The sequence below is a fragment of the Pinus tabuliformis genome, chromosome Q, assembly GCF_031772625.1.
Source record: "Pinus tabuliformis cultivar Carrire ecotype Pingquan chromosome Q, CPIR1, whole genome shotgun sequence".
Taxonomy (NCBI): Eukaryota; Viridiplantae; Streptophyta; class Pinopsida; order Pinales; family Pinaceae; genus Pinus; species Pinus tabuliformis.
In genome coordinates this window covers 189,789,968-189,816,210 of record NC_142296.1, presented here as the reverse complement: position 1 = coordinate 189,816,210, position 26,243 = coordinate 189,789,968, and the positions used below count along the sequence as shown (strand labels likewise).

The 26,243-nt window shown below is 36.1% G+C and overlaps 1 protein-coding gene across 2 annotated transcripts; it reads left to right on the top strand.

Moving 5' to 3' along the window:
* The first annotated feature begins 2,390 nt into the window (after positions 1-2,390).
* Positions 2,391-5,517, top strand: LOC149218855 (heavy metal-associated isoprenylated plant protein 45-like). 2 transcript variants are annotated; one of them, XM_089382487.1, is made up of 3 exons: positions 2,391-2,543; positions 2,876-2,951; positions 4,485-5,514. In XM_089382487.1, exons 1-3 carry the CDS (start codon positions 2,538-2,540, stop codon positions 4,880-4,882), a joined length of 480 nt encoding a protein of 159 aa, XP_089238613.1. In that variant the 5' UTR covers positions 2,391-2,537; the 3' UTR covers positions 4,883-5,514. The 2 variants fall into 2 exon arrangements, with proteins under 2 accessions (XP_089238613.1, XP_089238614.1); XM_089382488.1 differs by having other exon boundaries at positions 2,405-2,543; positions 2,842-2,951; positions 4,485-5,517.
* The last annotated feature ends 20,726 nt before the right edge of the window (positions 5,518-26,243 follow it).

The following is a 26,243-nucleotide window of genomic DNA, read 5'->3' as shown; positions in this document are numbered from 1 at the left end:
TCAACTCATTTACTCTACCAAATAGACATGTTAGCTTGTCCCAACTTTTCTTCGAAGTATCACATTTATCAAGATGGAATATAAAATTGTCCAAAACATGAAGGCCAATTAACCCCATGGCTTCATCAAGCTTGTTTCTGTAAGAAAACTTCTCCATTTCTTTGGTGAAGGTGGGTTGATTTTCTACTAAAGTTTTCCACAATCCCTTTGATTGCAGGAGTTGTTGCATTTTGAGCTTCCAGGTATGATAATTGTGGGGAGTGAGGAGCTCAACGATCCTCAATTCAGCCATATTATCACAAATAATAAAAAAATCCCACTTCAAATAAAATCCCAAAACAAAATAATTGCAAAAAAAAGCTTCAATTAAAAATAACTTTGGTGGCAAATCTACGGATGATGTGTAGTTTTGACGCTGAATTTTAAATGCACCACATCAATTTTCTAGTGCTAAAGAAAACACATCATGGTGTAGAAAAATAGCAAAATTGGGCAAAAAGACCAATATGGACAGATGTCAAACTTATGGCATGATCCAAAAAATCTGCCAAATGCAGATTGAATAGAGTGCTTGCACTATCTAAAGAGGGGGTACCACAATCTCAATGATTGCAAAGTTGAGCAATCAATCTGGCTCTAGAAATCATAAGGTTGAACGTGCCCCACCAAATGGAAACAAAGCAGCCAAATGCACCAACAAAGAAGATAAAGGTTTATGTTGTGATATGCAATTATTCTGCTCCAAGATTGATCCAATATGGGTCTAATTTGTATGGATATAACTCCAAGCAAACAATCAACAAAAATCGATGGAAACAATCAAACAAAGAGAAGGGGCTTGCAGATCTGCTCTAATACCATGAAAGAGTCTCAAATTCTCCATGATTAAAGTCAACCTTCTACTTTATTAAACACAAAAAAAATGATTTTGTATTTATACAATGGGATGAGCCCCATGGATAACCTCCATAATGGAGAAAATAGAAAAGCTATGCAAGCTTACAACTGAGAACACAACTAGAGACACTAATTTCCTTGAAATTTACTTTATTTAGAAATAACCAACACCAACAATTGATATATCTACTATTAATAACTTAAAAAAAATAACCAAAATAAAACCATAATCTTGAGGATGAACCACATTAGTTGGTTCGAAACGTCGACCAAATCCTAAGGATGTGATTAATCCAAAAACGTCGACCATCATGAACTTATGAAGAAAAAGTCGAGCTTCAAAACTAACAAAGATCCCACACTATAATACCTTGCATAACACATAGTTGCTCTCCTTATATATGCATTGCAATTCTATGATTGAGAATAAAAGCCAAGGCCTAAGACTCTCCAGCAGATCTTCCTAGCAACCAATGGCCGCTAAGTTGTAATTGCCCTCTTAGATGTAATTAAGTTTACTCATTAATAAGGAGTACATTTAAGCAAGGTGTGCATGTGAATATAATACGAAGGGCATATTACAACGGCGGTTGAAAGCCAAGAATGCATGTGAAGACATATTAAGTGAAAGCTTGAAAACCAAGGATGTAAATGAAGAGTGAATGCGACGAAAAATGAACCCTTCAATTCTCTTTTGTAATAACCCTTATGAAACTTGAAATGTAGCATGGATGTCTATGGTTTAAAAGAAAAGGACGTGATAATGATCCCTTAAACGAAATTTAAAAGGTATATTCAGATATTTAAATTTGAAATTTGAAATTTGAAATAATAATATATTAGTAGTAAAGCAATGAATATAAACCTTCGCTTCGCATCACCAGCCATAGATATTTTGTATGATGTTGCTTCGATGGGTATATGTTCGGTCTGAACATGAAGGAAGCCAAAGGCTCCGCCGACCGAATCTAAGAAGAAAATATACTCTTGTAAACCAGAGAACAAGAGAAAAGGATGAGAGAAAGTGGAACCCAATTGAAATATTATTCCTAATGATAGAAACATGAAACTTGCCTTTATTGCTTAGAATCTATGGCGGCTATACATTTGACTCTGATTTTCATGTAAGGATTTATTTAAGATGGAATGCTGAAGAGGAATCTTTAACTAATAACACGGGAGCATTGCAATAGACACGGGGATTTGTGCTTAAGCCTAATAAATCACACAGACATTGAAATAAGCATGGAATACTACCCAGTATAGTTCCAATCTTGAAAGTTGTATAGAAAGTATTAAAAGTTGAAAAGGAAGTAAATCATGGCGGTCGCTTTCATAACCCAAACTGATAAAGACAGTACATGACCGACCAAAAAGCTGTATACAGAATCCAGTTGTCTTTGGTTCTTGTTTTCATCTCCTTTAGCACAAGTGGGATGCACCTTTTCTTCACGCCTCGGTCTTCATGCTCTCTATATAACATTGCGAATGCTTCTTCATCATCTCATCATCAGCTATTCACATCCGTATCGGTGCCCACTAGACGCAATCTTTTATAGCCACTCAGCAAATAAAAAATATCTTGTTCTTGCTGTATTTCCTCTTTCAGGTTTGGGCCGCAAGCAACCCAAAAGGACGCCATGACGGTGAGCTTTCATTCCTTTTCCAAGATGTTTCGTTAAATGTAGTGTAAAACTAGATTGGATTTACTTCATGTATATCCAGTATTGAGATGTCTAATCCTCCTCCAAAGGGTTCGGAATTACAAACATTCTACCGTTTTGAAAAAGTGCTTTCAATCAATGTCTTCCTTTTATTGTTCACCCAATATCAATAATAATAATTAATATTATTTAACAGGTAAAATCATCCTTGAGAAATATTTTGCCCATAATTCTCCTCATAAAATTCACTGCGGATTGTCTGTTGCTTTTCTAAATGTAGACGCTTACAGCGCTGATACAAATCCTGTTTTTAGATTGTCGAAATGGAAGTGCGCATGGACTGCAATGGATGTGAACGAAAAGTACGGAAGGCTTTGTCGAAGCTCGAAGGTAAATAATTGTAGGGGAGAGTCCAGCCGATTAGGAAATCGGTAATGGTGTCTTGAATCTAGAGAATGAATTATATCTAATACTGATTTATGATATCTTATATTTAGTCATATAAAAATTGCGCAGAACCATGTAAATTCTGTTAGGTAATGGCCTGCAGTATGCTTAAAATTCTTTTTGATAGGATAAGAGTTTGTCTTTTTTTAATGGCCTAAGATTTAGAGATGTGTCATCAGTGAAAGTTTGCTTTTTAACGAGAATTAATGAGTAATTACAGGTGGCATCATCTTTTTTAAATAAAAAATGAGTCAGCAGCTAGTGATAATGATGACTTTCTTCATTATTAATTTCACCAAAATAAAATAGATTTTTTCATGATTTATTAATATCACTGAATTATGATAGATTTTCTCATAATTTAAGAAAAGAAAAAAAATTCTTAGAAAGAAAAAGTAAACCAGAAAAATATAATTAGTAATAAAAATAAGTAAAGTATTTTTTTTTTAATTTCATTAGGTATTTTTTTAATTTAATATTATTAAAATTTATTTGATTTAATATTATTGAAATTTATTCTAAAATGTATAAATATATTTTTAATTTATTCTGTAGTTATATTTTTCTAAAGTTTACTTTTACTTAATCCATTATAAGAATTTTGATGATAATTCATTCTTAAATTCTAATCCATTTTTAAATTAATTAAATTTCCTATATTTAAAGTGTAATTAGAAGGTAGTTATATTTTTCGAAAGTTTAGTTTTATTTAATCCATTGATAAGAAGTTTCATGATAATTTGTTCTTCAAATTCTAATCCATTTTTAAATTACTTAAATTTTCCATATTTAAAATGGAAGCGATCATGTGACCACTTATCCACTACTTCATAGGAAAAGATTATAATTATAGTATTCGTTGTTAAGTAACTGCGCATCACAATCCAAAGTGGTAATTGTTGGAAATTTCTATGTCAAATAACTATTTTTCAGTTTAGTTTTAATGGTTGGATTTTCACATTCATTTGGTTGGGAATTGATGACTTCTGATTAATTGTTACTTTGGGATCCATTTTAGCACTACTCAAAATGGTTTGGAAGTTTACTCAAGGCTGCGATTTTTTGTGTAATAAAAAACCTAATATAATATCAAAGTCTTGACATTGGTGTAATCGAAAGCTTAACATAGTATCAAAACCTTGACATAAGTTCCTATACTGGATTTGTGTTTAAGAAAAAGTATTAGATTTTCACACCCTCACACTACCCAAAAAAAAATAATGATAATAATTTAAAAATTTACTAAAACCTACGAGTTTTAGTGTAATAAAAGACCTAACATTAATATCACTGTGCTTATATTTATCTGAAGCTACCCTAATTATTACCATTCCTTTTTCCCTTACATGATTCCAGTGACCGTTGTTTATCATATGCGATTTATAGGCTGCTAGGTATATTGCAGCAACTATATTGGTCTGATTATATTTTGGTATTTAAACAGTAAAATCTAATATGAAATTTGATGTAAATCAGGAGTGGACGCGATCGACATAGACATCCAGCAGCAGAAAGTGACAGTGACCGGATATGCCGATCAAATGACCGTTTTAGATGTTGTGAGAAGTACTGGTAAGAAGGCCGAATTCTGGCCTTACCCATATGACAGTCACTACCTTTCTTATGGTCCTCATTACCATTATCAGCAAATTAGTACTCCTGCAGCTTCCACATACAACTACGAAACGCAATACCATTATCAGCAAATTAGTACTCCTGCAGCTTCCACATACAACTACGAAACGCATGGATATAACAATGGGACTGTCGATGACTACTATCATTCTGAGCTTCCTTCTTCCTCTGCAGTCATGAATGACAAAGCAGCCAGCCTGTTCAGTGACGAGAATCCACATGCCTGCAGTGTTATGTAAACCTTTGCGGTGGCTTGTAAGTATATATAGGAGAAGTTCGTTTTATATCCTATTTTTAATGATCAGCACCCTCCTTTGGCTGACCCGGAAATTGGAGGGTTTAACACAATATCATCGACATTCTGCCTCAAAAATCAGCTTTCTTGCTTCAAAGAGTAGACAAGATTTACAATTTGGCTTCCCAGATCTCCTTTGCACTGTTGAAACTAGAAAGTCAGCGATAATCAGCATGAGTAAGAAGCGGAGAAAGAAGCACGGCAGACAGTTAGTACGGCACCACAGTGAATGCTGATCGAAATTCTGCACTCTTCTGTCATTTTGGCAGCAAACATTAGTTCACTGTACTTTGTCATTGAAGCCATTGTCTTACTGCTCTTAAAACTGTTGTCAGAGTTTCTTACATAAGCGATGCACGCTAATGTTTCTATAGATGTTATGGGTGCCGGGCATCCCAGTCTGTCTTAGGATGTATTTGTTCTACAACATAATGTCCGTATGGGAACATATGACACAACTATAGCTTTCTCAACGTTTCTCGGTTAATGTCTTTTACCTACCCAAATTATACAACTTATAATCTCTTACCTTTAAAATACGTTGGCAAATTCAATCGAATATACAGAGAGGATCTTACAGTTAAAAACCCTTTTCTTCTTAAGCAAGGTCACATTTGTACACTTCATGATACATAATCATTTCCAAAATACAAAATCGCTATTTATTTATCTTCCCTTAGCTCTATAGTAGAAATACTTATTGAACTTATCTTACCTTTACAGTACGAATGTTGAGTCCAACCATGAACTTTGATGAGGTAACAATAATTCAATACAATATGGAAATTTGAGGTAGTAATGGATATAATATCCCTTTTAATATGGAAATTTAGGATAGTAATTGATATAATATTTATTTTAATTATGGATTTACTTATTTGCTTAAATTTTTTAATTTTTTAATGTATAATTTTCTTAAATCTAAAATTTGAAGAAAGGTATACATCTCAAGGAATTTGATTATTTTTTTTGTTTGATAAATTTAGGGTTGAGATGCATTTATGTTGGTTTTATATGTATATGTGAGAGAGATGGATTTATGTTGGTTTTAGACATACCACAGACACCATGTGTCAATGGCATGCTTCAATGCCATGCTGACCATAGAAGTAATTATACATCTCCTTCATTTTGAGGAACACATCAAAGCCTTAAACATCTCTTTGAGCGCCTCGATTGTATAGACTAGAAAGCATAAATTTCAGTTTAGATAAATCTTTATTGTATTTGTAAGACAAATATATTTAGAAAAAAGGAAAAACATTGAATAGATGGACTATTGGAATATTTTAATAATAAGAAAATTTCTTATTTATAATTTCTTTATATAATATATACATAGTTGATATTGAGATATTGTGATAAACATGAGCATTGAGATCATTTATCCTCAAAATGCTTTATAAAATATATACATAATTGATATTGACTTATTTTATTTATGATCCATATTGTTCACAATAAAACATTTTATATTATTAATTTATTTTGAAAGATTTCTACTTATCGTGATAATTTTAGAGAACAAAAAGTGGAGAAACCAATTCACTGGAACAATTTTACTAGCACGTCCTAGTCTCACCAATTGGGGTATAAAACATTCCAAAAGTAGTTTGAAGCATCAAATAGAATTTTTTGCGGTAAAAAATTGTTGTTTGAGCACAAAAAACCCTAGCATTATTCTATACACAAATAACTTTCTAATAGTACAAGAATACCTCAACTAGAGTCCATATTCGAAAGATATGCCACTCAAAAGTTCACATCCCTATTTTGACCACCATGAAACGAGAGGATGCCACATGGGTCCCCATTATTCATGGAAAAGGGGATAGCCATGTGATCAAGATGTGGAATAAAATAGAATATTTAATATTGTAACTCTAGTTAGGATTTGAATGGGTCAAAAGTAATTGCTAATTGGGCATGAGAGTCTATTATGACTGGGTCTCTAAGAGGAAAAGGGTTCCATTCCATTTAAATTCATTTTGTTCCATGATTGAGCAGAGTAGCTGAATGTGGATAGAGGAAGAAAATAGAGGATATTTGTATACTATAGCAACCAATAGACCATAGGTCTCATTCATTTGTACTTTCCTCCATTATGATTTAGAGAAAGAGAGAGTGGAGTAATCTCTCTTTCTAGATAACGTTTCTCTGAAAAAGTTTCCCGAGTCATATCTTGTGTTACTATTATTTTTTACTGGTTGTTCTATGTTTTCTGAATTTCCTACATAATTATTATTTGCATGCATGCATACCAAATAAAAATAATTAACAAATCCATAAATCTAAAGAGAAATTAACGGCATAATATAGATTTTAGATTTTTGAATGGATAGTTTAGTAGATTTGTTGTGTCCAATTGTCTAATTAAACATACATGTAATTTTACATATCATTTAAATACCTATGTGTCTTTATATCTATATATATATATAAAATATAAACGTCATTTTGAACACAAATCTTAAAATAAGTTTATAGTTCCAAATATTTAACCTTTTTAACACTCAATAAATCCAAAACAAAATGAAAATATATTAATTATTTATATCATTATTTATTATATTAAATATAAATTTTGCATCTAAATTTTTAATTATATTTTTATGATATTATATTATTACGAAGAATATCTATAGTTCTCTTTTAACTATCACATAATAAAATTAATCACATTAACCTCTTTATAATTTCAATTTCTATGTCCATCCCTATTTTGGTTTTTGTTTTACATTATACAAGTTACTTACATAGTATATGCCCATAGAGTTCTCCAACCAAAGTATACCACAACATGTGTGAGAAACATTATCTGAAAGTCTTCATTGCGTTTCTATGTTATCCTTTGATATTCCACTTTATAATTTCCTCAATTTATTTGAATTGTCGGGTATCTTCGATTTTAATCCATATTTTATGCGCATCATATCTGTGAGTCTCTGAGATATTTGAGTATTTGTACCGATTTGATGTTTCATAACAACATCTTCTCATACTTAATAATGTTTAGTAACATCTTCCCATAATTAATATTTAAAGCAAGTTGAATTTTTTTGAATTTCTTTTTTTTTTTTCACAGCATCATTTCCGATATACTTGTTTGTAGCATAGAGAACATCAACTTGCAATGATATGAAACTATTTTATTTAACTATACGTATTGAAATATTTTTCATAACGTATTTTTTAGTTATAAAATTCTTATAAATTATTTTATTTAATGGGGATATTAAAATATTTTATGTATAATTAAATTTAATAATTTTAATAGAGACAATTACTTAAATATTTTATTTAAAAATTAGGTTGAAATATTTTTAAAAGATAAAAAGAAATGCATTTTTTTCTCAGACTCAAATATCAATAAATTTGTAACTAACTTATGTAGATATATAAATTTGATGTAAAATTATGTTACTTAATATCTAGATATAAAAATTTGACATAAAAGTATATTACTTAATATGGACATTAACTTTTCTTATTTATGGTTGAGGGTGAAATATCTTTTTGTTATGAATAATTTTTTTTTTAATACCATTTGTAGCTCTATGTTAAGCAAAAAATGAGTTAGACATCTCCTTCATACTAGGTTTTAATACCAGTAATTAATGTAACCAAGCAAGTACACAACAAGTGAGATTAGTAATTAGTAATGTCAAATATGTGATCATCAACAACTAGTAACAATATCAATGAAATTCACATTGGCACTAGACATCTTGAATTGAGGAGCAACAATATCAAAAAAATTCACATTTGGCTCTAGACAACTTGAATTGAGCACCATAAATTTTTATAAAATTTAAACTTAAAAATAGAACTTAAAACCTTTCCCACCACAAATAAAAATCATACCACTAAACCAAAAAGTTACACATTTCAAATCTAAATAAAAAATTACACATCTCTACTATATTAAACTATAAAATATAACTTAACACCTTTAAAATTTCTATCATATAATTACTCTAATTAAATTCCTATACCATGTTAATTTGACTTCATTATTTGAGTCTCTCCCCACTTATGTTATTGCATTGAATGATCAATTCTACTTTCTTGAATCCAATGTCCTCGAATAGCCTTCATAATAAGAAATCGTCACTAGTAGTGAGGTATTTCTCTTCAAGGAAACATTCTTTGATCGTTTTTCGTCTTCTTATCGAATGGATTGCTCCTAAGAAATTTTAACACATAGGCCCGAGTAGGTTTTCTATCTTCTAGTACATATTTTTCATGATTTACATCTACATAACCATGTAAGCATGACAATTTCATTTCCCCATCCCTGAGTTCTCTAAATCATATCTAAATGTACATGGTGCCACATATTTTTCTAACGATTCTCTACACAACATTGTAATGTCGAATTCAAATATTTTCCGTGCACTTACAACTTCCATTTCTCTTTGAAGGTCTAGTATGGTGCATCCCATTACGTCTTATGTTGGGTTTTATCCCATGTTTTTTTTCAATCTGTATATGTTTTATTTTGTTTGATTATAAGTGTCTAATATGTTTTTTATGTTTATTTTATTTTTGAAAGACATAAATATTTCCAAATCAAAATTATAATATTTTAAAATTTAAATGTTATTTAGTTTTATTATAAATTTTGTTATTATGCTATATAAAAAATATCATTAAATCTAATATTTATATTAAATATTATTATTAAATCAAATACTACTATCTTCCTTGGTTCAAGATAAATCCCAATTAAAAAAATCTAAAATAACGTTATTGCATTGAATAATCAATCCTATCCAATGTCCTCGAATAACTCTCATATTAAGAAATCCTCACTAGTAGTGAGGTATTTCTCCTCAAGGAAAAATATGCTAGGTTGGAATTTCATTTTCGCATCGAACGGATTACTCGTCAAAAATGTTAAGACATAGGCCTGAGTAGGTTTTCTATTTTCTGCAGGCACATACTTTTAACGATTTACATCTGCATAACCATGTAAATATGAAAGTTTCATTTCGCCATCCGTCATTTCTCTAAAGCATATCTAAATTTCCGTGGTGCCACATATTTTTCTAACGATTCTCTATACAACAATCTTATGTCGAATTCAAATATTTTCCATGCACTTTACTTACAATTTCGATTTCTCTTTCAATGTCTAGTATGGTGCATATCATTACGTACACGAGTGATCCTATCCCAGATGTTCTCATATTTGGTAGTCTTGAGACCCATATTTTGAAAACTTGATTCCCAATGAAGAAGGCATCTCCAAATTGTTGGAAAATTAATTTTAATCACAGTGTTAAATAAATTGATAGCAACCATATCTGTGGTACATTTAGGTTGCAGATTTTTGTTTGTAGGTTGAAAGACATAAATTAAATAAGTTCTGAATACGAGTACAAATTCTCTATTCCGCAACACACATCAAGTAATTAAGAAGAAATGGGCATTTAATGTAGGTTTGGTAAACATGTATGGTCAAACATTTATCCTGCAACTGTTACTTACACTCCGCAAATTCTCGACTCCGCAACACACATCAAGTAATTAAGAACAAATGGGCATTTAATGTAGGGTTGGTAAAAATGTATGGTCAAACATTTATTTTGCAACTGTTACTTACACTCTGCAACATCTGCAAGTTTAGAAAATCATATATTTTTTACAAGTGCCCATACTATGTCTTAATACCTTGACTTTGTCATAAATTATTGTTTTTTTTTTTTTTTTTGTAAACAGGGTAGTACTTTCTATGTTTACTTTTTCAAAATTTACAGTCACAACACATCGATTAACTAGCCACCTGCCCAAGGGAGACCAGGTGGCCATCAATTACCACTGTATCCACTCCAAAATTTAAATAAGTTCATCATAATCATCAGTATCTCCCAAGTTCCTCTCTCTGGCCTTTCATACATAAACATTCAAAAAACTATAGACAGAAAAACTAAAGATAAAGCAGCTACTCCTCAGCTGAGGAGGCTATTTGAAAAGTTTCCTTCTCTTCCGGGTTCATCATCCTCTTTCCGGTGTTCTGCGACTTCACGCTTAGGCCCGGTTGCTCTCGTCCCTGCTGAAGCAATTTCCACTTTAGCTCGGACAGAGTCTGCTCGACGTGGCCCAAAGCAAGATTGTTCCTATATATTTGTATCTAGATGGTTGCCAATTCCTTCATCATTTCCCCTCTGCCAAGTTCTGATTCCTTGTTTCGCTCCTACCGATTCACCACTTCTCCTTCCATGTGCTCCTGATGGAGGGTCATAGCGTGAGCGACTATGTGTTTCATGATCCAGTATTGTTGCAAAGTCCTGGTATAGAGAGATTGCCTACCATTTGTTGTGCCTAGGTCTTGTACCATTTCTTCCCACTCATGTAGGGGAAGGTCTCTGCCTTGAAGATTTTGTCTCAAGTCACGTTCCCAGCTCCAGATCTGGTCCCAGATTTCCTATGGATTTGCTTTCATGTAGGCGTCCACTAGTTTCTTAACCTATTCACCTGTTTATTTTCTTCCTTTTTTCTGGCCTGTACTGCTTTTTCTGGCTTCTTGCTTGACATTTATTTTGCTTCGCCTGGGTGCCATGTTTTTGCTGGTCAGCTTACTGATGCTCTGATCCTTCAAGTAAACTTGCTGGGTTGCAGTTGTCCCCTCACTATCTGTTAGACCTATCACATTATGAACACAATGGTCAGTTTTAACCATTGGGACAATATAATTTGAGGGGGCAGTGCGACCAACCCTCTTCATAGGTCCTCTGAAGTTATGGCTATCATTTGAGTGCAGATCCAAAGCCTCTCTAGAACTTTCCAGTTCCGACTTTTCATTTTTGAGGGTTATGCTAGGATAGTTAGCATATTTTTTCTGGGCCAAGTGGACCGCCTTGTGATCCAGGCCCCTCCTAGCTCTCCTAGGCTTTCCTATCCCCCTTCCTGGTTTGAGTTCCTCTGGTTCAGGTTCCCCCTCTCAATTTTTCCCCGATTCTCTGGCACCTATGGGAGGCACCTACTTCCTCTCTCGGGTGTTCTATGTTTGCCTTTCCAATGGCATAGTCTCAGGGTTTGGAATTCCGAGGACTTCCCATCTGTTGTAGGGGTCATGGGATGATGGGTCCTTCTTTTCCTGTGTGCCCTTCTCCTTACTGATATATTCACCCTTCCCGGTCATGGATTCTCGGGGTTCTCCCTTGTCCCAGACTACCTTAACTCTGTAACTGAATCTGGGGTGATGCAGGTTATCCCTATCTAACGGCATGCCTATGTTATGCTTCATGCAAAAGCTTTTTTCCAAGTGAGGGGGAGGAAATTTAACATACCCGTCGGCCTGGATCTGTTGTTCTATCTTCTGCAGTTGTCTTTGGCCGTCGAAGCATTCTCACTCGCCACCTTCCTTCTTCCGCATCCACATGCAACATGCATGGTTTCCCTCATACTTGTTTCTTTTAACATTCCTCTGTCTTAACCTTGCCTCCAGCTATCTCCGTTCCCGTCAATCTATGGCGCACTTTCTGGCCCACTTTCCTTGGTATGCTACCTAAATGTCTTGTCCTCCGTGCTTCATTAATGTTTATCTTCTCCTGGCTGCTCTTGCTGTACATTTGCTGACTCCGCATTGCCATCTGGTTCTCCTCTACTATCCCTTCTCAGTCCTGCTGTCCTATTCTCCCTGTGCCCACCTCTTTCCATTTCTACCCCCACGCTTCTCGGGTCAGTCCTTTCTCTTTCCTCTTCCGTCATCCATGTCCTCTCTATCCTTTCTTCCGTCCTGTGCTGTTCCGTGGGTGATTTGTGCTGATCTGCCTGCGCCTGCCTTTGTCTTTCTGCCCTCCTATCTATGTCATCCAAATTCTCTTGCTGTCGCTGATCTGCCTTGACTGCTTGTTTCATCTGGTTCATTTCCTCATTCTGGCTAAGCTCTGCTTCTCCTGCGTCTAACTGGTTCTCTCTGTTTCAGCATCCCTAGTTCGCGAGGAGATCTTCCGGGCCATTTCCTTTCCTTTTCACATGGGACGAGATAGTATATGCCAGTCATTGAAGTGGCTTTTCAACTTCTGTGATTACCCATGTCATTCTCCAACTTTTGCTTAGTTTTTCCGTGGTTACTCCTTGTTGTAATTGTTTTATGGTCTCTATGACCAGCTTAGAATCCCCTTCTATCTACAATCTTTGGTACCCTTCTTGTATTGCTATCTCCAGTCCCTTGTTTAGTGCGTGATATTCTACTTCATTGTTTGTGGCAATGCCGTAGTCCATTGCATATGCCCTTATGATCTTTCCTTCTTCGTCTCTGAATATCCCTCCTATACCCGCCTCCCCTTGGTTGCCTTTGGCTGGCCCGTCAAAGTTTAGTTTTATGAATCCTTGGGGGGGTTCCTGTAACTTTCTTCCACTCTTACCTTTCTGCATCTTGTACCTTCCTTATCTGCTTGTGTCTTTTACTTTAATTTCTAGTCAGTTCATAATGTTGGTTTCCATACTTCCATCTTCCAGTCTTCCTCTGTCTAGTTTCCCAGACTTATTGTTTCCCTTATATTCCTCATAATTTGGTTCCACATTTCCCCTGTGTCATTTTTTTTCTGTTCTGAATATTACCTTGTTTCGGGCTTTCCAGAGGTTCCACAGGAAGAACCCAATTGACAGGTTCCAAGCATTGTTGAGGATTACGTTGCGGCATGTCTTGCTGCTCCATAGTTCTATTGTTGTTTTAATTCTCTCTAACTTTCTTTCTATAATCCCAAAAATTTGTTGGTGATTTTTCCACAGGATGCTACTTACATTACAGGAGTTTGCGACATGCTCCATGGTTTCTTCTTGCCTTTGGCAAAGCACGCAGTGCGAGGGCCCATGTGTCCCTTTTCATCTTAATTGATCCCAAGTCAGAGCTCTCCCATGTAGCATTGTCCAGGTAAAAAATGCCACTTTTTGCCAGGTTTTTAGCTGCCAGATTCTTTTCCATTTTTGTGTGTTTGCATTTCCAGCTCCTCCTGTTTTCAAATGGTAGCCTTCTGATATTGTGAACATGCCTTTAATGCATTTGCCCCATCTTATTATATCTGGTCCTTGTTTGATAGCTATTTTCCTGGTTGCCAGTTCTTTGTGATAAGTAGTCCATTGATTAGTTTCTGGGGCTTCAAGCCAGCCATTCTTCGTCTTCCATTGTCTCCAATAACTTATTTGGTCCCCTACCCAATAGTTTCTTACTGCGTCCTCCACTATTTGGGTTGTGTATTGTTGTATTTCATGTAGTTGGGGTTCTTGACTTAGGGTACCTCTTTGTTGCCACCCTTCATGCCAAAAATTTGTTTTGTTTCCCTCTCGAATTTCCCAGAAGCTATTGTCTCTTATCAGGGCTCTGTTCATATTGGCCAGGTTCCAGATCGCTGAGCCTTTCTTTTCTATCAAGGTTCAGAGTTTACCCTTCGGTGTCCATGCTACCTCATATTTTTGTTCCCACAGTAGTTTCCAAAGGTCATTCCCTCCTTGAATCCATCTCCACCATAATTTTTCCCCCATGACTTGGTTTAAAATATTAAGGTCTCTAAGTCCCAGACCTCCCTCTGATATTGACCTGCTTAACCATGTCCATGAAAGTAATGCCCATTTTTTTTATTTTTTTGCCCCTTGCCATAGAAATTTTTTAAAGATTTGTACCATTTTCTGACATATGGTCTTAGGGATTGCTTGACTTGCCATCTGGTAGATCGGCATAGCTTGGAGGACTGATTTCAGGAGTATGAGACAACTCAGTGTATTCAATGTTCTAAACATCTAATTGTCCATTCTTTTTTGAATTTTCCATATCATACCTTGCAAATTCACTACTCTGTACTGCTAATCACTCAGTTGTACTCCTAAGTATTTTATTGGGAACTGCCCAATTTGGAACCCCAATGTTCTTGCCAGGAAGGCTTGGCTCACTCTTGGTGTGTTGAAAAAGAAGATTTCGGTTTTCTCTTTATTCACCTCTGTTCCTGAAGCTTTGGTGAATTATGTTAAGATCTCCCCTAGTTTTTTTGCTTCCTTGAGGTTTGCTTGGCTGTACATCATCACATCGTCCACAAATTGTTGATGTGTGATAGTTAAGTCTTCCCCCCATAATCTTAGCCCTTTGAATTCTCCTCTACTTACTTTGGTGTTGATTAGGTGACCTAAACCATCCACTGGTAAGATGAACAACAACGGTGAGAGAGGGTCTCCCTATCCTAAGCCACGGGTACACTTGAAGGTATCGGTAGGGGTCCCATTTAGCAGAATTGACATACTAGGTGTGGATATCAGGGACATTATCCATGCTATCCATGTATCATCAAATCCGTAGGCTTGAAGAATTTCTTGTAGATATTTCCAGCTGAGTTTATCATATGCCTTCGCTAAATCAAGTTTGATCATCATTCCTTTACTTCCAGTCTTCTTTAGGGAATGGATCACCTCTTGCGCAACTACAATCCCATCCACTGTCTATCTGCCTTTCACAAACCCTGTTTGTTCTTTTGCTATCAAGTCTGGGAGTAGGGGTTGTAATCTTTTTACCATTATAGTGGCCATAATTTTATAGATTACATTGCATAGAGCTATAGGTTTGAAGTTATGGAGTTCTTCAGCTTTATCTACTTTTGGTATTAAAGCCAGGAAGGTACATTCCATGCTAGGTGCATTCGTTTGTGGCTCCTTGATTCTTCTACTGCATTCACAATATATTTTTTCATGAACAACCATGTTGCTTGAAAATTTTTTTCCGTAAAGCCATTCGGGCCAGGGGATTTGTTTTTAGCCATTGTCTTGACCACTTCCTCAACCTCCTTTTCCGTAATCACCCATAGAAGCGCTAGGTTTTTGTCCCTGCTTGCTTTTTTTGGGTGAATTGTTTTATCTTTGCTATCTCCTCATTTTTGTTCCTTTGCGGATCTGTCGATATACCTTTGAAATGTTGGGTTAGGAGATTTTCCATTTCCTCTTTCTGGATTACTCTATTAACTTGTTTATTTTTTAGGGAGAAAATTTGATTTTTCTGCCTGTGTTGTAGCATTGCTCAATGGAGTAATTTTGTATTATGTTCTCCCTCTTTTAGCCACTGAACTCTTGACTTTTGGCGCCATAGGATTTCCTCCTGCTTTCTCCTTTCCTCCAGTCTGATTAGCACCTCCCCTTCTTCCTTCGCTCTCTCCTCAGTTCTTCCTTCTTCTATGATTTTTTGTTGTATCCTTTTCATTGCTATTTGGAGTTGTTCCTTGTCTTTATGGATATTGTTGAATTCCTCTTTATTCCATGTCTTAATTTCACTTTTCATCTCCTTGAGTCTCAATTGGAGTGTATGCATCTTATTCTTGCCTTGTATTTCTCCTTCACTTTTCTGCCACCAGGTTTCCAACTTGTCAACTAGGGTTGGGTCTCTTAGCCAAAAGGCTTCAAACCTAAAAGGTTTGTGCTGGTTTTGATTGTTCATGGCAATTTCAAGTTTTATTGGCCAGTGATCCGATCCTTGGCAAGGTAAGATCATTGCTTCGTAGAGTATATATTTCCCTAGGAAGTGTTCTGTGGCTAAGAACCTGTCCAATCTGGAGGCTATCTATCTACTACCTCCTCTTCTATTATTCCAGGTATATTTGCCATTGATAATATTGATATAAATCAATTGGAGGGCTATCTGGGTTTCCCTAAATCTCTCCATATCTGCATCCTCCCGTTGCAGTCCTCCTTTCCTTTCCACTGTGGTTGTTATCATATTAAAATCTCCTGCTATCACCCAGAGTTTTTCTGTGCATAGGTTGCCCATTCGACACAATTATGTTAGAAATGCCTCTCTCTCGAGCAGTATATGAGGCCCATAGACCACTGATACTAGGAACCACTCTTTATGTCCTACCATTCTGAATCTCCCTAATAGAATCCTTCGCATTCCTATCCATAGGTCAGTCAATACTTTTGCTGGGTTCCAGAGTATTGTTATTCCCCCTGCACTCCCTTTTGCATCTATTTTCATGCTTTCATAAGAAGGCTTGATTTTTTATAGAATTTCCTCCATTTTTTCTCCCGTTATTTTTGTTTCTTGAAGCAGCATGATCTAAGGTTTTTCTTTTTTAATCCTCTGAGCCAGGTATCTTTGCTTTCCCTTGCTGTTAAGCCCTCTTATATTCCATGACCTAATAATCATTGAGACGGTTGGGTTGTTTGGTGGAAGACCGCTGAAAGTGGCACTAGTCTTCATGTGTTGACTAGCATTTCACCCATTATTTGAATGGATTCTTGTAGGTTCTTTCGTCCACTTTTTCCCCCTTTCCATTTTTGTTCATGTTCCTGGCTATTATCCTATTGTGTTCCAAGCTGTTCATTCATCCCTGGTTTTCCACTCTCTTGCTTTTCTTTGTATTTTTGGAAGATGTCTTTGTATAGATTTTTATCTTCCTCTGGGATAAACCATTCATCCAGGCTCTTCCACTTATCCAGTAATTTTTTTAAAATTTCCTCTTTTGTTGTTGAGTCTTCCCCTTTATTTATGTCTACTTCCATTACTTCATACTCCTGGTCTACTTCCTTTTCTTGGGTCCCCTCTTCTTCTGGTTCTTCTTGATCTTTCTGCTTATTGTTATCAGTATCTTGTTTTTTTCCCCCACCTTCATGATCTATCTCTTCTTGGTAGTCCATATTTCGGGTTCCTTCCTCCCCTTCTTCTGTTTGTAGTGCTTCGTACCTATTTGTCCCTTGACTTGAAGTTGGCTGGTCTTTCCTGCCTTTCTGCTGGGATTCTTTAGTGGGTCATTTCTTGTGTTTTACTTCTTAAAACCCCTCATCATATTCATTAGTTTTCCTCTGTTGCTTAGTATTTCTTTCTTCTTCCTCTACATTTAAAGGGAATTCCTTAAAAAGGTGTCCATATTCATGACATTTTCTACATCGAAATGGTATATGTTCATAGTGTAGAGCTTGTTTCCAGACCTCCCCATGATACTCGAGTTCCACTACACCTGGTATAGGGTTTGCAATGTTCATGTGTACACATATTCTTGCATACGAGGTGTATCTCCCTCCTTTTGTTGATTCCGCTATCTTTACGAAACTACCTATGGTGTTCCCTATTCCTTCAAGAATCTTTGTGTCCTAGAAATCCATAGGTAGTCCAAACAGTCTAACCCATACTGGTGCTGCTAGGAATTTTTCTTGGTCTGAGTTATAACATTCCTCCCAATACCTCATAAATAACCCTGCATTATTATGGAAATATGGTCCATTTTCAAACACTTTCTCTTTATCTTGTAGGTTTGAGAAGATTACCGTGAAAAAACCGCGTGCTCCCAGCTTCAGTTCAATGTGGCTGCATGGCTGCCATTTCTGTTGGATCCATCTTGTCAGTTCTTTTTCTGAGGGCTAGACTCCGATGAACTTGCAGATCAATGCATGATACTTCATGTAACTTCTGTACCTTTCCAATTTGTTCATCGGAATGAAAAACCTTGGTTTCTCCACTGCGTAGGGCAGACATCTTCCTTTGCTTCCTGCTTGCCAGTGTGTGCCCAGGACTGGTCCTAGTGGCCTTTGAGAAACCTCTGCTTTGTTGTGACTGGTTCCTTCTCCCGCTATCCCATCCCTGTAGGAGGAGATCTCTCTCCCCCCTAGTCTCCTCTGTCATTTCTGAAACGCCTCGTCGCTTCTATTCGTGCATGTATGCTAGTTTTTCGAGGTGTTCTGCGCCGCCTACCTCATGGCCACAAGGTCATTAGGTTTGCAAAGCTCCAAGAATCCCTCATCGTATAATACCTGTCATAAATTATTGTTGTCTGAGATTCTCTTTTGGATTAATCACATCAAATAATTTTATGGTCAATTTTTTGAGGCTACCAATGAGGTTCATCTTGAGGACCAAGGTGAAAAGGTAGATCAATCAGAATGATTAAATAGTGGCCAGATGCATCATGTTCCAAAATTAGTAATTATGAAAAATTATTATTTAATCAAACTAACCTTACAGCTAGTCGATAGATTATATCTAAAAAAATCCACTTAAGAGTTTATAAGATAATTATATTAATATTAAATAATTAGATTATATATATTTAACATCAATGGATTATTGAAAAATAGAGTTTAGTCAAAGGAAGCTATTAAAAACAATTGATTTAATATATATATATATATATATATATATATATATATATATATATATATATATCTATATCTATATATATATATATATATATATATATATATATATATATATATATATATATATATATATATATATATATATATATATATATATATATATATATATATATAAATGTATAAATAAATAAAAAGAGAAAACTAAAAAAACCACTTTTAAATAAAAATAAAAATGGAAAAAAGAAAACTCACAAAGAAAGGGTTAGAACTCAACTCTTTCTTTGTTTCCAACCATCATCAATATCATGATTTTTGATCTGTTTCTTAATTTCAATGGTTTCTCTAAGCTTCCTATGGTGGAAATGATCAATCTTCACAACAACTTTAGACCCTTCAATGCATACATGGTGTTTAGTTTTCAGTGTGTGTTCAGTAATAACTAAGGAGTAGGAGTGATTATGCTTGATGTCTACTGCATGCTCTAGAATCCTCCGATTAATGGAGTGACCAGTTTCTTTGATATATGGAGTCCCACATGAGAAATGTATTGAATAAACCCCTTTCATGTCTTTAGGGTCTAGAGGGTCCTTAACTGATCTAAGAGAGCTCCTAATAGTATTAAGGGGCTTGAAGGTGGCAGCGAAATTATACTTCTTAAGAACCCAAGCAATCTTATATGTGATTCCAAGGATGAATGGAAGAAGAACATTTGAGGAAACTTCATCATGAGACTTCTTAATCGAAGAGCATATAAGCTCTTTGAAAAGAAAGAAGACCTTCATGTCTATTATGTTCATTGTTTTTGAAAACATTCAAAAGGTGTGATTTCTCATCTTCCAGGTGGTTTTCATCCGAAATCCTCAGTGCATGGGTAACAAGGGTGTTGAGAACTCTGCATTTTTTGCCGGGAAATGGTGAGAATTGGCATGAAGATATTGTTTAGTGTAAGTTTTCTTGCAGAACAACTGGTGCGATAAAAACCATCATCCATTCTAGTGAGGAGAACATTGAGGAAAGGAAACTTGTAATCAAATTCAACTTCCATTTTGAATTTGACGGAGTGAGATTGAGAATAAGGTGAGAAAGGAAAAAATATAATTTTTTTACGACCATGAGGCCAGACAACACAAGTGTCATCAACAAACCTTTTCCAGAGATTGGGCTGAAATTGAGGAGATGCCAAAGCTTTAGTCTCAAAATCCTCCATGAATAAGTTGGCAACCACAGGAGAGAGTGGAGAACCCATGGAGACACCACATGTTTTCTCATAGAAATCACCCTGGAAGCTGAAAAAGGTAGAAGTTAGGAAAAACCCAACCAAATTGGTAGTGTCATCATAAGTAATCTGATTAATGACATTAATAGCCTCATTAATGGGTATTTTTGTGTAAATGGAAACAACATCAAAGCTAACAAGAAAATCCCCAGGGTCAAGCTTGATACCTTTAAGATGATTGACAAAGGAGGCAGAGTCCTTAACAAAGGAGCTAGAGTTTCCAACGAGAGGTTTAAGCTTTTGAGCTAGGAACTTGGAAAGAAGATAAGTAGGCCCACCTATTGTGTTGACAATAGGTCTAAGGGGGACCCCATCTTTATGAATCTTAGGAAGACCATAAATTCTAGGGGTGAGAGGGTTACTCTCAATAAGCTTCTTGTTGAGGGGGTTGAGAGAGGGGCTAGCCTTAACAACATTGATGACCTCCTTAGAAACTCTTTTAATCGGATTGTTCGAAAGTTTCTTGTAACTTCCACTATTATAAAGGTGGTCTAACATCTCATTAACATGGTCATCTTTGTCCAAAATGATGACCGCTCCACCTTTGTCAACCTTAGGAATGACAATATCAAGGTTATCTTTTAAGGATTTAAGAGCGAGAAACTCATCTCTGCTCATGTTGCTTTTAGGGGGCCTAGCTATTCTAAGAATGATGGCACAATGTTGCCTAATAATTTCCTTAATATTATCAGGAAGGATCCTAATTCCATATTCGACATTGCAAATGATGTCCTCAGTGGGAATCTTTCAAGGAGACATGGAAAAATTTAACCCTCTATTCAAAATATCAAAAACGTGAGGATCCAGATCAATAGTAGAAAATTAACAACATTATTAAAAGTTGGGTGAGAAGATTTATTATTATTATTATTATTAATTATTATTTCTATTATTATGAATCGAGGGAGTATTATTATTAACATCACAATAAGTATTATTAGAATTATTTTCATTAATATTGTTATTGTTAAAATTCTTAGTACTAATAGTTTCTATATTCATATGAAGAAGAGAGTAATATGATTTGATATTTTTATGGTTGTGTTGACGGTATGAAATGTACCGCCAACAATCAAGGGGTCTCCTTGGTCTGAAGCCTCGATTAGACTTCACATCATTTTGGATAGGAGCCCCATCTGGTATGTGGGCCCGGGTACCACCATGAATGTTTCCTCTCTTGGTTATCAAATGAGGATGTGCCAGAGTGGGGACAAGAATGAAATGCCCAGACAATGAAAAAAAATCAATCGAAGATTGATAAGCTGTAGAAAGAGGTACAAACAAGTCTCAACATCAACAAGAAGATGTATGCCATGAGAAGGATTAGTGAGCCAAAACGAAATAATACATACATAAACAATAACATGCTACAAGTGAATTAAAAATAGTTCACAATAGATCACTGACATGGCAAGAAATAAGTACAGACATATGTGAAAGAAAAACACACATGAAACAACCATGAATTAGTTCATAACATATTGCGTGTATGAAAGCACACATACAAATACGGTGAAAATACTAGACAACCAATTCAATCACCATGGGTAAGCGTGGGAATTAGTGCTAACCAGGAAGAACATCTTATTAATGTTGCTGCAACTTCAAGTATATATCTTATGATTGGTCAAAACCCAATAGTGGAACATGGGCTTCTCATACCATTGTCCAATGCAAAACCCTATCCTCATTGCAGCTCCACTCTCCTAGCTAGCAAGAGCTAAGTCCCTCTAGCTCTTGAGCGCAAATAATCTATCTAATCCTATCCCCAACTCAAGTTTTAAAAGTCCTTGGTAATGGGGCATGAGGGCACATTTATAGAGATGAGGTGACTGTTCATCTATCGTGACCCTTAACCTCCTCTCATGGCTCTTGAAATTCCACCCTGCTCCCTCATGCCTATTGTTTAGTACATTTTGAATTGATCCCAATACAATTGTTGATATCAAGATGAGAAGATTCACACACTGATAGAAGAGAGAATGTGAGAAGAAATGATAATTCTTGAGAGAAATTAAGGGTTGTTTATGTTGCCAACATTGTCGTGAAATCATGAAAACATTCATGAATTGTTTTGTCGTCGTGCCTCACTTGCATCTAGTCATCTTATGTCATTGTGTTCCTAACATTTCCATCGGGTTTTAGGAGCTTGAATGGTTCTAGTTTCAATCTCGTTGAAACCATGATCACATAAATTTTGTGAAAACCTTAGCTCCCTTTTCTACGTCAATGCTCTTGATCTCCTCTGCAATTTTTGATAGAGATTGACATAATGCCCAAAACATCACACAGGTACAGTGAGAAGTCCTGACTTCTTCACATAGACCAACATTCTCGTCCTTTCTCTATAATTGGAATTCATTTTCCATCACTTTTGGTCAAGCATCCACATGCATAACAATCATCTCCTTTCATATTTCAATCGCGGAAAGACACACATATATTAGTCAAGAAACAAGATGAATATATCCTAATACACGAAGAAATAACCAAAAATAAGCATTAAAAGGGTGAGGGTTTATAGCCCTGAGTTGTTGATATGCTACTGCTAGGCTCATTCTTCTTTGGTTCCGTTAAAACACAGATGATGTAGGTTAGTCTTTAACAGTTTTTCATGGGCACGGGTATTGTTTTGGCACTCAAAATATTACTTCATGATACTATGGAAAATGGTGCTTGATAAAATTCTTCCAACATATGGGTTTCACGCAACGTGAGCCAACACGACCTGGTACTCTCTTCATGCAATAAAACTCCACAAATCAATTTTGTATGTTGCGTTAGTGTGTTTGGAACTCATAACATAAGCTTGCTATAGAATTTCTGACATGTATAATTGTGTTAAGAGTGATATAGATTTTATTCGGGAGCCCAAAGTCCATTATTAAGTAATGATTTTGGCATTTCGCCTTTCTATTTTTTGAACACCGATTTTCCTCTTCCTCCAATTGTAATTCTAAAGCGATTGAAATCATCCCCAATGGAGGAAATATCCATCTTTACACAACCTAGAATGTGCTAACTTTGGAGATTAATTAGAGCAGGTTTAGAGCTTTTCCTTTTATTACTGCACTGTTGAAATTGTTGCACGATTTGAGAAACACGATTGACAAGTAAACAAAGGTTATTTTTTGTTGTATCACTGAAAGAAGGTTGACTTTCATTAAGAAACTTGTGGGCTTCATTTTGTGGTTTTCTCAATCGGCTGTGGTAGTTTATAAGAATTGGAAATGTAAATTGCCTCTCTTCTGAAGGATCTCGTGTGGTCGCACAGTCATTGAAGAGGATGGGACACACCAACTATTAGCTTCCTTAGGTACGATTTTATGGCCCACTGACCTGGGAGAGGTCAGATTGTCATGTTGAGGTAAAGTTGCACCTGTTATGATCTTTCTCGGACGCGATTTTTGTTGGAACTACTACACACCTACATGCGGACTCTTAGTTAGAGCATGGGACTACATGCAAGATTCCTTCTGCATGATTTACTCCTTGATTTGATCCTTCTTTAACTCCGCAACTGGTTAGTCCTTCTGCATGATTTACTCCTTGATTTTCTCCTTCTTTAACTCCGCAACTGGTTAGTTCTTTTGCATGATTTACTCCCTGATTTGCTCCTTCTTTCACTTCGCAACTGGCTAGTTCTCTCCGGAACTTGTTGTAGGTGTTGAGTCTTCTCATTGATCACCACTATGGTGTATTACCTTGGGATCTTCACCTAGTAATGCTATATCATGAGCATTGTAACCTATTTTCTAATGAATCATTCTTTTCTTCTTTTGATTTTCTTTTAGTGTTTTTGCTATGCAAAGTTGTGTGTTCAACCTTTACTAGCTAGATTCATCTGTGAAAGTTCTCTAATACATTTCCATGGTATTAGAGGCCACAGGTTTCTAGATGAAAGGCACACCAGTACTTTATTTTGCAGGTATTATAGCTTGGAGATCGAAGATCGACAGAAAAATGGAGTTTCCCAAAGCATCGATCCTAACACTGTACAACTATCATGAATGGAAGGACCAAATGGCTTGATACCTTCGTCATAAAGGGTTGTACAGGATTACCATGGCTACAGAAGTGGAACCCACTTCAGCAATAGAGAAATCCAAGTAGCTCAACCGTATGGATGAGGCCCACAGATCCATATGCATGTGCGTCTCTACAGAGTTGCAGTTTCATCTATCTGCCTACAGTACTCCCAATAAGATTTGGAAAAAGGTTGAAGATCTCTATGGGAAACAGGATGAGATGAAAGGACATCTGCTCAAAGTGGAGATTCTCTCATTGGATCCACAGAACTATGACATAATTCAAGACTTCTTCACCAAATATAATGATCTATTGCTGCAACTCAAGGGTTGTGGAATTGACAAATCCAAGGAGGAGAGTCACCAAGTTCTCTCTATTATGTCAACGCTCGGACTGGAATACTCCGTCTTTGTGTCTAAATTTCATTCAGTAAGGCTCGTAATAGGTACATCCTACACTATGCCTTCTCTCAAAGAATTTATGGAGTCCCTTATTTTTGAGCAAGATAAACTCATTGGCATGGGGAAAATCAAACCTCCAAAAGCGCATGCACTTGTTGTGCATGATGGCAGCCACAATAAAAATCACAGATCTGATTCAAATCAGAAAAATCAATAGCAAAAGGACAAGGGAAAAGTGCATTCCCATCCAAAGAAGGAAGGGTACACCAAGCCCTTCAATGACTCCTCCGGCTCGAGAAATGAGAAAGGGAAGAAAGGAAACAGATGCACCTACTGTCAAAGAGGATTCCATCCAGAATCCTCTTGCATGAAGAAACAAATTGACCAAATGGTAGAAATCCTTTAGAAGCACAACCTTGGGGACCACATCCCTCAGGGCGCCAAGAAGAAAACTGAGGATCCGCCACACAGGAAAGGTAACAATTTTCATGCTTTAGTTGCAATTAATTATTCTCCTGATGCTTGGATTATAGATTCTGGTGCATCACATCATATCGCTGCTGCAAAGGAAGTCTATTCCCCTTTAGATACATGCAATGGACCTCCCATCCTCATGGGAGATGACTCACCTATTGAGGTCACCAGAAAAGGTAGAGTGGAACTTTTACACGGAAGCTTTGAAGATGTGCTTCATGTTCCAAAACTTTCGGTAAACCTGATTTTAGTTTATCAGATCACTCATTCTGACACCGACAAGAGAGTGGAATTCACTCCAGATGCAATGAACATATATGACCTACATAGCAGCTCCAAAATTGCAACCGGTGAGGTAAACAATGGAGCCAAACTATATACATTTTCTGAATTTATTGAATCTGAATCCTCCTTATCGCTTACACATGCTGATGATAGTAGTAGGCTTTGGCACGAGAGGTTTGGCCACTTAAATTACAGGTATATACAGCAGCTAAGCAAGCATGAGATGGTGGAAGGCTTGCCAAATATCAGTTTCTCCAAAGGAGTTTGTGAAGGCTGTGTCCTTGACAAACATCCTAGAGAAAAGTTTGACACTAGCAAGACTCACAGAGCATCCTCTCCTCTAGATCTGATCCATAGTGATCTCATGGGGCATTTTCCTCATCCTTCCATCAACAAAGCAAGGTATGTTCTTACATTTACTTATGATTTCTCACGGTATACATGGGTGTATCTTCTCAGGGCCAAATCTGAAGTTTTTGCACAGTTTGAAGATTTCAAAGCACTTGTTGAGACACAGTCAGAGGGAAAGATCAAAGCTCTCCGTACAGACAATGGGGGGAATATGTTAAAACTGCACTTCGGAACCTTTGCCTTCAGTCTGGCATACAGTTGCAATACACAGTTCCATACACTCCGCAGCGAAACGGAGATGCTGAGAGAAAGAACCGATCTCTCAAAGAGATGGCTTCCTGCATGTTGCATGCTAAGTCACTACCTCATAAGCTATGGGATGAAGCACTTAATTGTGCTAACTACATCCAGAA